General features: G+C 32.9%; 1 protein-coding gene and 1 long non-coding RNA gene across 2 annotated transcripts; one reads left to right on the top strand and one right to left on the bottom strand.

The window, feature by feature from the left end:
* The first annotated feature begins 7036 nt into the window (after nucleotides 1–7036).
* Nucleotides 7037–7581, top strand: LOC121174488 (uncharacterized). Its single transcript, XR_005890588.1, has 3 exons — nucleotides 7037–7137; nucleotides 7357–7397; nucleotides 7487–7581. It is a non-coding gene; the product is annotated as an uncharacterized lncRNA (long non-coding RNA).
* A 4578-nt stretch (nucleotides 7582–12159) lies between these two features.
* Nucleotides 12160–14267, bottom strand: LOC102669511 (BTB/POZ and MATH domain-containing protein 4). The gene is made up of 4 exons (XM_041013709.1): nucleotides 13798–14267; nucleotides 13061–13406; nucleotides 12633–12912; nucleotides 12160–12472 (listed from the first exon to the last, which is right to left on the bottom strand). Exons 1-4 carry the CDS (start codon nucleotides 14202–14204, stop codon nucleotides 12369–12371), a joined length of 1137 nt encoding a protein of 378 aa, XP_040869643.1. The 5' UTR covers nucleotides 14205–14267; the 3' UTR covers nucleotides 12160–12368.
* Nucleotides 14268–14896: the final 629 nt, after the last annotated feature.

Here is a 14896-nt window from a genome sequence, read left to right as displayed (position 1 = left end):
TGCAAGAGATATCTCCCTGGAAGTCAAGATACTTGTCTTCCCTGAGCTGGACACGCCTCTCCCTGTGGAAAGACCATCCCTTGATGGCCTCGAAGCGCTGTTGGTGCTCGACACACCGAAAACGGTGACTATCAAACTCCAAGGCGGCACTGGAGCCTTATGCATAAATTCCGAAATAAGAATAAAATAAAATTACTATAACCGTTGAAGAAATAGTAAACCATACAAGATTTATTAGAGGAAAGTTACCCATTTTAGTAAGACAAAATGACTCAAGTATAGCAAAGGAGCACAAAAGAATTTGTCAAAGGGGGTACCAGTTAGTACAACTTGGTGGGTAACATTTATCCCCACTGCAAGTACATCTACCCCACTTGTAAATACAACGTCTGCAACCTCTGAATAACCAAATATCTGGAACAAATCCAACCAAAGAGTTAGACAGATTGAGTTGTGAATGATATAATATTTATATGGAAGATTAGGAATTTGAATACATGATGGAAATACTCACGTTGACTTCAACAGTTGGATTCACATTGCCATTTACTACAAAAGCACCACCAAGAATCACTCTCTAAGTTCTTTTTATGAAATTATTTTATTTATATTCATTCGGGTGATGCACGAATGTTTATTATAGGTACAAATTTTTAGAACTTTCTATAATGTTTGGGTAATAAGTATGTAACATGATAACTCTAGATTACATATACCAGAATAATCTAATGTTTCTGGAAGCAATAATTTTAGATTGAACTAAATATTAAATATTTGTAAATTGTCTTACTATAGTCGGTGCAGCAACTCTATACATATCCAAAGAACACCATATTTTATTAAGCTAGTAAAAGTTGGAAGATATTGTCTTAATAACATGTCAAAATATTGTCTTAATGTCAACATAGTTGGAAGATATTGTCTTAACTCTGGAGGTAATATAGCTGCATCTTCTAAGATATTGTCTCCACGGTGGTGGTATTGTTCTTCGTCGTCGTGATGGGGTTCTCTGCGGTGGTAGTGTTGTTCTTTGCCTCTGTGATGGGGATTTCCGTGGTGGTGGTGCTGTTCTTCGTTGCCGTGATGGGGCTCTCCTCAGTGGTTTTTGCGTTAGTGTAGCAGAAGTGCAGAACAGCAAAAGCCAAGATCGAATAGAGGTAAACGAAAATGACAAATGAGTGAAGTAGGTTATTTTAAAATGCCAGTCTTTAAAATAAGTTAACTTTACAACTATTTTTATGTAAAAATCAAGTTATTGAAAATACCTATAACTACAAAACTAGTTATATTTATATAACTACTTTTAAATAACCAGATATTATATACCTGGTTATTAGTAACTATGGGAATTTTTTCAAAAGTCCGGTTATTTTTTAGAATCTATGGTTATTAAATACAAAGATAATCTTTTTTATTCAAATTATAATAAAGTATTTCTTATTTTTTATCATGTGTAAGAACTAAGAGAAAATTAAATATGTATTAACAGTAGTGTAAATATGTTTTATAGAGTCATCAAATCACAAATATATATATATATATATATATATATATATATATATATATATATATATATGATAAGTTTGTTGTTTTGATGATAACTACCTTGAAAGTCATGCAAAAGAATATTTTTAATTGATCATTGACAATGTAAAAACTTTTAAACTGGCAGTCTATGCTATCCACATATTAAATTTGTTAGTAAGATATAATATTTTTTCTCAAATCAATAACTAATAATTTAAATACATTAAATAAAAGCAATACATTAAATGACTTAGTTTAGTTGTTCTTATCCACATCTGGACCCAATTTAAAATTAAAAGAATGTACACCAAATAAAAAGTGGGTAATGTACTAAATGTATAATGATGTCCCCATTGGCTACTTTGGAAAGACACGGATTACAAAACACACAATCCTGCTAGTCTCGCTGATAACATCAAATAGAAAAACTTATTTCCACCGTAATAGCTTTCAAAGCTTTATAATGAGTAATTGTGCCAATGCACCCTGAATATACATCTTACCATCCCTCTCACACCTCTAATTATTTCCACCGCACAAAATCTGCACTATAAAGTCCATCACCTCCTCTTGTATTCACCAAATAGACTATTAGCCCCAGAGGTCCAAGACTGACCCTAATCACACTTTATAATTATTTTTTTTTTCGTGTTGGCATATTTCCTTTTTCTAAACATTTTGTGCTCTTTTTGTTTGTGGTAGATCCATGAGCCAGAAAACAAAATCCCATTCATGGGCCTTCGTTGCAGATCTACTTGGTTGAAATTCATTGACCGTGTCTTATATTTCTTTGCCCTCTCTTTTATGCTTTGTCTTACCCTTTGCGGTAACCATGGCCAATAAACATCTTCAACGACCATGATTTCATTGATTAATTAAATAAGGTAAAAGTCCTAATTTTTTCGTTATTCTAAATTGAGTTATTTAATAGTCACAATTACATGATTAATTTGTATTCTCCTTAAAAGTCATGGTCGATACCCACACGAATTGATTTGTTGCATATCTACACCAATGTCTTTGTTAGTTCAAGGAGGAACCCACACAAATAAGATCTTTTTAGGAACATTTTGAGATAGAAGAAGATTAGTTAGGCAATTCATGTTTGGTAAACAAGGTACAAAAAGTATCACCAATTTTTCCAAATCATTTAATACTTTACAAAGCAACCACAGTTGTTAGAGTACTCATAATTTCTTTCAAGCCACTCACCATAATTATTGTTGGTACCAACAAATGGTTTATCCAAGTGGTACTAGACAGAGATTCCTTAAGCATGTGGTCAAAGATTTGAGTCTTCACTGATGCGTGCGGAGAAAATCTTGTTGAGAGGGGCATCCCACGTATGTTTTCCAACAGGTCCCTTGGACGAGATTAAAATCCTCTTGGTTGGCTGATATCCTTCTTTGTTATCATATACAACAAAAAATAATTGTCTAGAAACCTTATTTCCCATCCCCTGTTAGTAGTAGTAAAAGTAGGTAGTGTTTCTGGTACAGGAATAAACATGCAATATACTTTATCTTTATTCCAACTGCTCTTCTCATAATTGGTGTGGCTATATTAATAATATCTCGTATGTAATCTAAAAGGCTAAACTATCATATTTGTTTAAAATATATGCTAGTAGCAGATTTTATTAACATCCAAATTAAGTTGTGAATTTATTGACATTATTTTGAGATTGTGTGGAACAATTAGAAACTCGAATTGAAATACTTAATCTTTCTAGCTAGACCAAACTCATGATTTTTGTTAAATGGGTCTAGCTTCTGGTTCTACATCCATACCAGAAAGTATTCGCACAGAGAGTCTTGAGGTGGAATTCGGCAATTACACAATGATAAAGATGGAAGAAAGTTCAGGGTTTCCTGTGTTATTTGGTGGTGAAAATTCAAACCCTCCTGATGATGGTGGCAAAGACAAGATTCTGGGGCTGCAACTTAGTGCAAGACTTCAAAACAATGGTCTCAAAGATAAGATATTTCTAGGGTTGGAACTTATTGCAAGACTTCAACACCGCACCAGAGGTTTAAGACATTTAACTAGGATACATGGTGTGGATTTGACGAACGAAACTCAGGATACATACCTATATTTGTTTCATTCCCCTCTATGTCAGTTTCCCTCCCACACCAACACACCTACTTTCAATTCACTATCCTTTATCTATCACAATCTCAAAAACTCACTCTATATCTCTTTAACATTTAGCACCGAATTCATTCTGTTTCATATAATTTTTTAAGGTTTTCTTTTAAATGAATATTGCTCAACTCGAACATATGTGAAAAATTATGAACATATTTTCGAGTTGATAGACATAAAAGACACTATGAAGTTTCGAAAGTGTCAAGAATAAAGCAATTTGGTAGGGAACTTTGCTGAATCATTTTAGAATTTTATAAGGCCCAATGAAACACATAGTAAGTTTGCAAGACTTGAGGGCCCTACCAACTTCAGTCCATGCCCAAAAACACATAATAGCCCATTTGAATATTATGCAAAATGTACCAATATCAAGATTATCAATTCTAGGAATCATGTTGTCAACAGGTCAAAATAAATGGATTTAGTATGTTTTTAATAAATTAATTAATCAATTTAATTTGAAATTTGTGATATATGTACATTTATATCGTACTCAAACAGAAAATATTTTTAATTCAAATTTTAATAACGTATTTCTTTTTTTTTTGTTATACATAACAGTGAATGCTAAATACACTCAAGAATTAATTCATATCAATTTTGGATATTATTTAATGTCTTAAATATATTTTTTATCCCTAATAAATTTTTTCTTTGCATTGATTTCCTAATAAAATAATAATTTTATTTTTGGTCCTTGATAATTTGTTTTACCATTTTTAAATTAGCAAATTTTTTGTTTGCTCCCTGCTAAATTACTGAATTTTTTAGTCTTAACTAAGAAAACTGAAAAAAAATTACAAGGAAATAAACACAAAATTTGCTAATTTTTCAGGGACTATAAAAAGTTCTAAGGACAAAATTAAAATTTTTGTTTAATTAAGGACTCAACGAAAAAGAAAAGTTTATTAAAGAGCAAACACAAAAATTAGATATTTATTAGGAATCAAAAATAAATTTATAGCTTTTTATTTAATTGAAAAATACAATATACTTTTAGAAAATCATTAAATAGAATACTATATCTCAAATTAAGAACTGATAATTTAAACACATTAAATAAATGGAGTGCATTACATGGGTGAGTTTAGTTTCTCAACCCAATTTCAAATTGAAAGAACATACATCGAATAAAAAGTGGGTCATGTACCTATAATGACATTCCATTGGCTAGTTCGAAAAGACGAGGATTGCCAAAAAAAATTATTCTGAGTTGTTGATAACATCAAATCAAACAATTTATATTTCTTTGTGCTAGTCCTGTTGGATCGCCGTGTAGGTTTCTAAAGCTTTATAATGCACACCTTCCATCTACATCTTAGTATCTCTCTATCACCTGCAATATTCCTACCACATGAAATCTACACTATAAAGTGCATCATCTCCTCTTGTTCTCACCAAATAGGTTATTAGACCCAGAGGTCTAAGACTGACTTTGTCCACACTTTATAATTATTTTTTATCGTGTTTGTATCTTTTTGTGTATGCTAGATCCATGAGCCAAGGAACAAAACCCCATTCATGGACCTCCATTGCAGTTCTACTCAGATGGAATTCGTTGACCATGTCTCATATTTCTTTGCCCTCTCTTTTATGCTTTGTCGTATCGTTTGTTCTAACCATGGCCAATGAACATCTTCAACGACCATGATTTCTTTGATTAACTATATAAGGTAAAATTTCTACCTCTTTTGTTATTGTAAAGTAACTCATTTATTAATAACAATTACATGATTAATTTGTATCCTCACTAAAAGACATGGTGAATACCCACACTAATCGATTTGATGTAGATCTAGTCATCTCTTTGCTAAATAGTTGGGGGAAGAATCCATACGTATTAGATATTTTGAGAAACTTATCAAGATAGAATTAGATTTAGGTAGACAATATATTGTTGGTAAATGAGAATAAATTTTTTACCAAGGTACAAAATGTGTCACAAAATTTCCAAATCATCTAATACTTTACAAAGTAACCATCATTGTTATAGTACCCATGATTTCTTTCAAGCTGCTCACCATAATTATTGTTGGTACCAAGAAATGGTTTATCCAAGTGGTACTAGACACGAATCCCTTAAGCATGTAGTAAAGGGTTTGAATCCTGACGAATGCATATATGGAGAAAATCTTGTTGAGAGGGAGATCCCACTTATGAGTGCCAACAGGTCCCTTGGAGGATATTAAAATCCCCTTGGCCGGAAGCAGATATACTTATTTGCAATCGTATGCAACAACAACAATTATTGTTGAGAAGTCTTACAGTCATTGCGAATAGCCAATTAGCCGCCAACAAAATGATGTTATTTTAAGAGTTTATTCTTCTGTGAAATCATTTTAAGATTTGTGATATATGCTATTGTTTTGCCATTATTTTCATTTCATTTTTACCTTCTGCAGACAAGATTTTGCAAGAAATTGATGCTGTATCCTACAGATTGCTTGGCTAACTTCTTTTTGGCACTATCAGAATATTCTATAAAAAGGTTGAATATGTGCTTGAAGATTGTAATGAGGTTCTCGTCAAAATCAACAAATTTGTGGTCAACAAAGAAGGCTTAGTATGTGTGGAAACGTTGTGTATGCCTGTTACTAAACCAGAAAGATTTGAGTTGGATGCTTTTGAGTTAGATGAACCTGAAGATGCTGGCAGGTATGCTTTTATTAGGTTAGACTTTAGAAGCTTAATGATTATGTAATTTTCTTCATACTGCTTCTCTGGAAGAAATTATGCTTAGAGACAAAGATATTAGAATTGTTTCACTATTTTACTTTTATAGTAAATGTAATCTTATTCTATTGTTTGAGTAATACACTTTTAAGTGAAACAAAATTTGTGTGTAAAACTGAGGGATTTGGGCTGTTTTCTAAGGAGAAGGTATGCATTCCATAATAATTATAAGTGGTACAAGAATAATGTTTCTTCCATTTTATCTATGCAAGTATTTTTTGTTTATTGTTTATCTTCAGCTCTTTACTAATACTAGTATATGCTGTTTAATTTCAAGGTATATAGTTAGAAAGAGCATAAAGAGTGCAAAAGACATAGTTCGTTTCCCTTTCCAACAAGATGCCACCATACTTTACTTATTGCACACTGTGTACAGAGGCAGAGAGAATCTCCCATTACTTACTGTGCACTATGTAAGTTTGATTTGATCACCTTTCTTTTTCTTTTTGTTTATAAGCTCTTCTATCTTTACTAACATTGTTTTTCTCCATGTTCTTCCTCTGACCTTCAACTCCTATTCTCAAAATAAAATGAAAATGCGTAATTCCCTTAAGCTGTTGGCACTCCCCTAATCCCTTCTCAATCCTCAGGTTGCCTTGAAATTGTGGAAACTCCAAGGATGTTTGATGTACCTGAATCTCAGGATTTTGACATTCCAATTTTTATTGAGATAAAATCCTTTTGGAATCTCCCGAAACAAATGAAGTGCCTCATTTGATGGATGAGGTAAAGAATAACTAAATGATGAAAATACTCTTTGACATTCTAACAGGCACACTATGAGTGGTTAGCAATACATTCATAATTGTCTCCACGCAAACTCGCATAAAGAAAAACCATATTGTTGTTTGATCTAGGAACTTTGAATTGGTATGAAACTTTAGATTCTAAGATAGAGGAAACTTATCCTAGTACTAACCCTTTGTTTCATTATGTCTGTCTCAGGAAACAAATTCATGTGGAACTATATAACCAATCAGAATTATGTAAGAACCCTTGCAAATCTCCAGTTAAGTTTTATTAAATTCTATGTTTTGCTTAATAGTGCATGATTTCTTTAATTTTTTCTCTTTAGTAGCTGGCTTTGGAAAGTTGTCAGTTTGATTATTGCTTACAAGATTGGCTTATGATGGTCTTCTTTAATGATGTACCGGAAAGTTGCAAGTTGCCTACTTCAGAGTTTTCTGTGTGCAAGAAAACAAAGAGAGGAGGACATTGTAAACTTTTCACAAGTTTTTGTAGGCCAGGCACGGAAAGAATCTGCACTGCTATTTAATGAAAAGATTGGTGACTTCTGTAAAAAAAAAAAAGTTTGGTGACTAATTTTCTTATGGCAGTGATGCAGAAACTTGAGTTATGTTTTCTTGTCTTACTACTCTGCTTTTTCTGTAGATGACATACTTTGTTAAAGGATGAAAATTTGTTCTTCGTAACTATCAATTCTACTTTTATCTGAGTGATGATAACAGGAAAATGTGGAATTGTCGTTGTCCAGTCGGTTTGTTTGTCAAACAATAGTGATGTACTTCTATAACTTTTTTTAGGGTGATCGATGCCCTTTCAGTTAATGGATCAACTTTGTCTGATTGGAATATAAGTATATCAATCTCCAATGCAACGTGGAACTTATGTTAGTCCTTTTGCTCTTTCTTAGCAATCATATTTTGTAGCAGCAGAATAATTCAAGCATGCTTAATTATGAACTTCTTATGCGATAGCCTACCAAAAAGTATATTCATCTTGATGCTATAATTTGTATCAATTAATTTCTTTTAAGTTATCCTTAACTGTATATTCTCATACCTGTACAGCCTCAGGATTTTTCTCGTTCCGGTGTGATTCACATGAGGTATTATAGACATCAAGAAAATAAGAAAATAAGCAGGGAATGAAGGAAGACAAAAAGAAAGAGTGTATAATGGAAAAAGACAGGGACATCATGATAAAACAAAAAAAAAAGTAGTTGTTGATATTTAAATGAAGTTAATTTATCTGACAGGCACAATATCCTTTCCCATGATGGGAGACATATTACACTCTTCCACGATAGCCTTGATGTACCCATGGACCAAACTCATTAAATCTGTGAGTTAGCCAGATTAGGCTTGGAAAAAAACCACATTGAATGCTCTACTTGTTTTAAGGCTTGTGGCACATCCTGATTATTGGTTAAACCAATGGTGTACAAGCTATGACCCTTACGTACATACCTATGGTTATTATATTTGGTATCTAGACATTTAAAAATATCATGATATCGGTCCTTTAATTTCTTTCCCCTTGTTAGTCACTCAATAATTTAATTTTCTAGTAAATTATTTTGTCAATATTTTAGAAAGGAATTCTTGTTCATATTTATCCTATTTGACTCAAATACGATTGTTTTAGGTGAGAGATACAAGGGATATTGAAAAAGAAAGTTAAAAAGTAAAAGAAGACTAATAACAAAAAAGTAAGAGGCTTATTTAGTAAAAATTAAAATTTTGAAAACTTCTTTAAAAGATAAATAGTTTAAAACATCTTTCTAGAAATAGTTTAAACTTCTTTGAATAGATTCTTAAGTCTACTTTAGGCCTAAATATGCTTTTGGTCCCTGTAAATTAATGTTTTTCTGGTTCCTGTAAGTTCATTTTTCTAATTTTAGTCCTTGTTCGCTCTTTTTCAATTTTTGTTTCTGTAAGATATTGTGCTCATTTTTTGTTCCTACTGTAAGATATTTTGTTCATTTTTGAAAAACATAAACTTACAAGGATTAAAAATGAGCAAAAAACTTATAGGAACCAAAATTTGAAAAGCATAAACTTATTATAAGGACTAAAATTAGAAAAATGAACACAATGACCAAATATCAAAAAACACAAACTTAAAAGGACCAAGAACATATTTAGGCCTCTACTTATTATATGAATTTTCCATAAGGAACAAATTTTGAGCCAAAACAACAAGCACACTTCCATTCTCACTTCTTTTTATTTTTCCTGTCAACTTGTATGATTTTTCTTATTTTTTTATTTTATCCAAATCACTTGGTTCTTTTTATATAATTTTTGTCTATATGCCAAGGAAATTCAGTAAAAAGTTCAGCTTAAAATTCACAGTGACAAATTCCCAGTAATTTTTAAAAGTTCGTATGTTCAAGCTGCCAGCACCAGCGATTTCAGACTTTGAATTTTTTTAAGCATGGTATATTGATTTCCTTTGGTTTACTTTCAACTTTCCTATGTATGTTAAATTCACTAGGCCTATTTACCACAACTTTAGGAGTTCAACATTCACTTAGGATCAAAATTTCAGCCAGCAATTCAATCACCAAAACTCAAATTCACAATAGACACAATCATAAGGAAACCTAAAAGTTCAAGAAAAGGTTCACAATCAAAGACTCTCTAAGAATTATGCATGAACATGTTAAGGACTAATTAACATGCAAGATTTGACTCATGAACAAATGAGTTAGACAAAGAAACAAGAAAAATAAAATTCAACACAACATAAGGAATCTTACGTGACAAGTTTCATGACTAGACATGACTTTTATGACAAAACTACAATAGGTGAATATGTCATTCTAGATTTTTGAGGTTTTCTTCTACTTTAATGCTTTTGTAAGAATTTTATGGTTTAGGTTTCAGCCAAAAAAATTGACAATATAAAACTCAAAGGAACCTAAACTCAACACAATTCATGGGTCAAGAACAAGAACAAGGAATTTGAACCATAGAAAATCAAATCTAGCTTCTATAGCAAGCTTAATCGGTGGAACTTCTAAAAAATTATGTTAACAACATTCAGCACAAGACACGTGAGGAGATACATGGAGAGAAACGAAGAAACAACAATGGAGGAGAAAGTAAAGCTGAAAATTAGTGGAGGTTTAAGGAGCACCTACTTGAAGCTCTTGTGCTCTGATACCACTTGTTGGAAGCTTGCTTATGAAGCTTCTATGGAGGCTGGATCTTTGAGCTTCAATAAGGTCCTTCAATGGTGATTTTTAGCCATGGAATTGCAGCGAAAGATAAAGGAGAAGAGGTTAGAGGAGACGTCATCCACTAGAGAATAAGTCATGGAAGGAGAAGCTTCACCACCAAGAGAGTGGCTTGGATAAGAAGCTTAAAGAGGAAGCTTCAATGGAGGAAGAGAATACCAGAGAGAGAGGGGGAGGAGGGGGGCGAGGTGTGGGAATTGAAGGAGATTAGAGAGAGAAGTTGAACTTTGAAGTGTTTCTCACAAGTTTATCATTCATCAAAGTTACGACAAGTGTTACTTTGAAGATGTTATATAGGTTTTTTCAATGCCACCTGGTTAATAGGAACAAATAAAGATTCAAAACAACAAAGAAGGTTGACAAGGAAAAAAGAAAACAAGATGGAAATTACGAAAACATAGGAAGAGGATATGATGTAAGTTAACAAGATTCAATGATGGTGGGAATAGATGTGATTCGGGAACCTACCAGCCAAGGTGAGATTTTGTTTAGAATTTGTAAAACAGACGGTACAGAAGAAGGGCTTAGATTCCTCAACATTTTGAGGCCATGTAGGGTGTAAAACATATGTTCCCTTCACAATGCAAACATATCAGGATATACTCGTGAAGATGCTGATGAGTTCATTTTTTGTAGCTACAATGGACACAACTGGGTATCTTCCAAGGTAGAATGGTTTCATGAGTAAAGAACACTCCAAAGTGAATCTAAAGTTATTCCTTTCTTGAAAGCATCAATAAGTGACAGTTTTTTCAATCTTGAAATCAGATTTTACCTTTTATTTTAATTTTTTATTTTTTAAACTTTTAGATAACAAATAATTACGAAAACAATCTTAGTATTGTACACCAAAATATTTAGGACAAAAAATCTATTTTTTTTAAATGTAAATTAATTATTTCAGGGTATTAAAGAAATTTTATACATTTAATTAAAATAAAATCTCAATTTTCTCTCCTCCATAATTCATGTATCCTATTTCTCTCTCCTTAGTGATCACATTCTCGGTTCCCGTATATCCTTTCTCTCTTCTCTGTATCTCATCAGCTCACAGATTGATGCCGCACTGGGCATTGTGAGTCACAACGATGACTTTCAATGCGGTGTTGGACCCAAATTCAGAGTCTCTCTGGTGGAGCACGCTGTTGCAGCGTGAAAATTTGGTGAAGAGAGGATGGAGGGCATATCCAATGTGCAGTGGGAAAGGATATGAAAAAAAAAAAACTAAGAGGGGGTAGAAGTTTCTGACTGTTCAGAGTTGGAAACTGCACAAACTGAGCAATGCCGGTGTGACGAAAATTGGTTATGACCAGCGATTGTACCCGCTGGTTGCGGTGGTAAAACCTGTGGGTGAGAGTAGAGAGAGAGTGCAAGTAAAGCAGAGTAGAAAAATAGATAGATGAAAGAAGCAAGAATACTCATGGTGAGTGCAAAATTTTGCTGCTGAATTGCAAAGATAGTCACGAACTGATGGTGGATGGAGCTTGAATAGTTTACTAGGTGAGGGAGACAAAGAAATTTGGAAATTTTGGATGAAACTTGAAGATGTGGTAACATACGAGAGAGAAAGATACCTTTGGCCTAATTATAGAGAAAGTGTGTGAAATGTATTTCCAAAAGAAAGGACAAAGGGTTGAGAATCTCTATCACATGCATGCTGATTTGTAATAGTGAGCCACAAATTCATTAACATGAATTTTAAATGTAACACAGGGAAAAAAAAACTAAGAAAATACTCTTTATAATCACATACCACATTTTAATTTAGACATATAAAATAGAGACATTATAGAAGAATGTAATTTCAATTCATTTATAAAGTAACATAATATAATATATAAAAAGATTACTGCAAAACTATATATATAATCTTGTTTTATATTTTTCTGGTCTCTTCCAACCTTGGATCTTAGGTCGTCACTCCTCTAAACTAGACCTTGGATTAAGAACATACAATTTAGTATTTTCCCTCTCAACTAAATTCTTTCTCGCATCCTACTCCAGTCTTTAGCAGTTCTGATTGCAGTAATGGGCAATTTTTCTTAAGATACTCAAAACCATCAGAATGCATCACGGCTGCAATAGACATAATAATGAAAGAAATGATATGAGAATCAACTGTCAACTAACAAATAATGTAGACACCAAAATGATGAAAATATATTACAAGCTAAGAAGTAATTGGCTATGAACTCAAATGTAGAGTTGGGTTTGAAAGTTAAGCATGGAAACTCACCATCAAAGTTTTCAGCAGAAAATTTTTGACAGATGGACTTCAAGTGGGTAGCACAATAACGATCAGCAAGAGCAAAAATATAGGCAACAGAATCTACAGATATGTCTTTACAAAGTATAGATTCACACATCAACATTAGTCTTGGCAAACCATACTTTTCTCCAGCAGCTAACAACTTTGCTATAAATGATTCAGACAACGAAGGAAAGAATGACGAATCCAACATAAAGAGCTCTTCATCTTCCAAAAGAGTGTCTCTATAAACAAAATGAAGTAAAGCCTGCTCAACATAGAACACGATTAAAATTAGATAACCAACCAAACGATAGGCCCGATTTTAACTGAATTAAATAGCATATATCTTGTGTGGAACAAAAAACAGCTACAAAGGTATAGAGAAAAAGAGGAACTTTTAATGAATGTGACACCTTGAAAACCTTAGGTTCCATGTCAATAACAACTATCTCCTGATCATCCTTCTTCATAGCATTAAAAAATTGAGTTTCAAACATGGTTGATCGAGCTGCCAAAACAAGCTTATGAGCATGAAACCTTTCTCCACCAACCGAGAAAGTAACATCAAATGATTCCTCATCCTCTAACAACATCCCAAAATGTTCACCAATATCAGATTCAGGAACCTGTATTGTGTTTAACTGAGAAGAATCTATGGACGACACTAAAACCGCAATAGTGCAATTTATCTTCAAGCAATCATCCTTGAGAAAATTTGACGTCTCAAGGTGTCTCCGTTTGAAAAACCGCGTATAGCCCCTATTACACAACAAGTGCATCATTGATCACTACGTAATGTACACCACAAAAAATGGATACAAGAGCTAATAAATCATGATGATATCCAAATCATATCACCAAAATCACAAGGTTCTCTAGTTCCTTTGAAAATTTAATTTTTATGTCTTATATTCTAATAAAAGAGCTATCTCTTTAACCCCTGACAATAGTGAAAAAAGATTAAAAGAAAAATCAATAACACTTTGCTTTATTTTAAAGACTATATTGTTTACATAAATGTTGGACATACGAATATAATAAGTTTGTATAGAGACTAAAACTAAATTTTAAAATATTAAAAAACTAAGATACATTTCAATATTTATTTTCTAAAAATAAAAATAAAAATAAAGAAAACACTAACACTAACCACATGCTGCCATGGTTTATGAGAGTGTAAGGCCCAATCGTGAGGGAGTGACTGAAGTGGCTATGAACCTTGTGCTCTCCTTTCTTGCATAGGTCGAGCAACGTGAGATCGAACAACGCACGAACGTTGGTGCTCTTGGAATGGAGTGCAACGAAGACAGAGACATAAGCGGCATTATCTTTGGGGTCCCTACCATCAGGGAAAAAGTATATGGCCCATTGGAACCCTCCCACTATGAAAGTCTCACTCACGATGTATTTCCCAATGCCCATTCCTTTCGTTAGTGAGTAACCCTTGATCACAAACTCGTGGGAACCACTCATTGTCTCTGTCACCGATTTTGAACTCGTTTGGGACCCTAGAACACTCCTACTCACCATTGCTGGGTTGCACATCGCACGCGACATTTTCTAAGGAAGTAAATTTTTCTCGAAAAGTAAAGGAACACGGATTTGCACTGAATCAGATCTTATGTTTTTGGCTTCAATCCAAATAAGTTATGGATTTCATTAAATTTTACATTAAATAAATAATAAATGGCAAGTGAATAAAAGAACGATGGCATTTAAAGATTTTTCTTTTATACTTTAATCTGATCTTTATTCTTGAAGCTTTTGTGCGCATGAGACAACCAGGTTTTCATCTCAAATATCATCAATGACTTACACATTATAAAAAAATTTGTGGTTTACTGTCTTTTTAGTCTCTAAACTTTTTAGGATTTCTATTTGTAATACCTGTACTTTTTCTTACTAGTCAATGTTCCTTAATTTTTTATTAGGGACTAGAATAAAAAATACTAAAAATTTTAGTGATTAAAAATATAATATGTGCCCATTTTGTCCTATTCGACGAAAACGTTAGAAAAACCAAAAAGGGGGTCTGTGAATTTTGAAAAGAAGGGTTCGGGAGTTGTTTTTGCACGGGGAAGGTATACACGCCCGTCACAATGGACGACAACCTTTAATCGAGTGTACATAATGTAACTTCAAAATTATGTTGTTTTCTTTTTTATGTTTCTTTATTTTTTTTGGGTTAACAAGGGTGTTGCCCTTGCTCCTACGTATCCTCAGGTGCGATGAGGAATTCAGACCTGTTC

Source organism: Glycine max, unplaced genomic scaffold (genome assembly GCF_000004515.6).
Source record: "Glycine max cultivar Williams 82 unplaced genomic scaffold, Glycine_max_v4.0 scaffold_32, whole genome shotgun sequence".
Taxonomy (NCBI): Eukaryota; Viridiplantae; Streptophyta; class Magnoliopsida; order Fabales; family Fabaceae; genus Glycine; species Glycine max.
The sequence above is the reverse complement of the archived record's forward strand: the minus strand, read 5'-3'. Positions and strand labels throughout refer to the sequence as shown.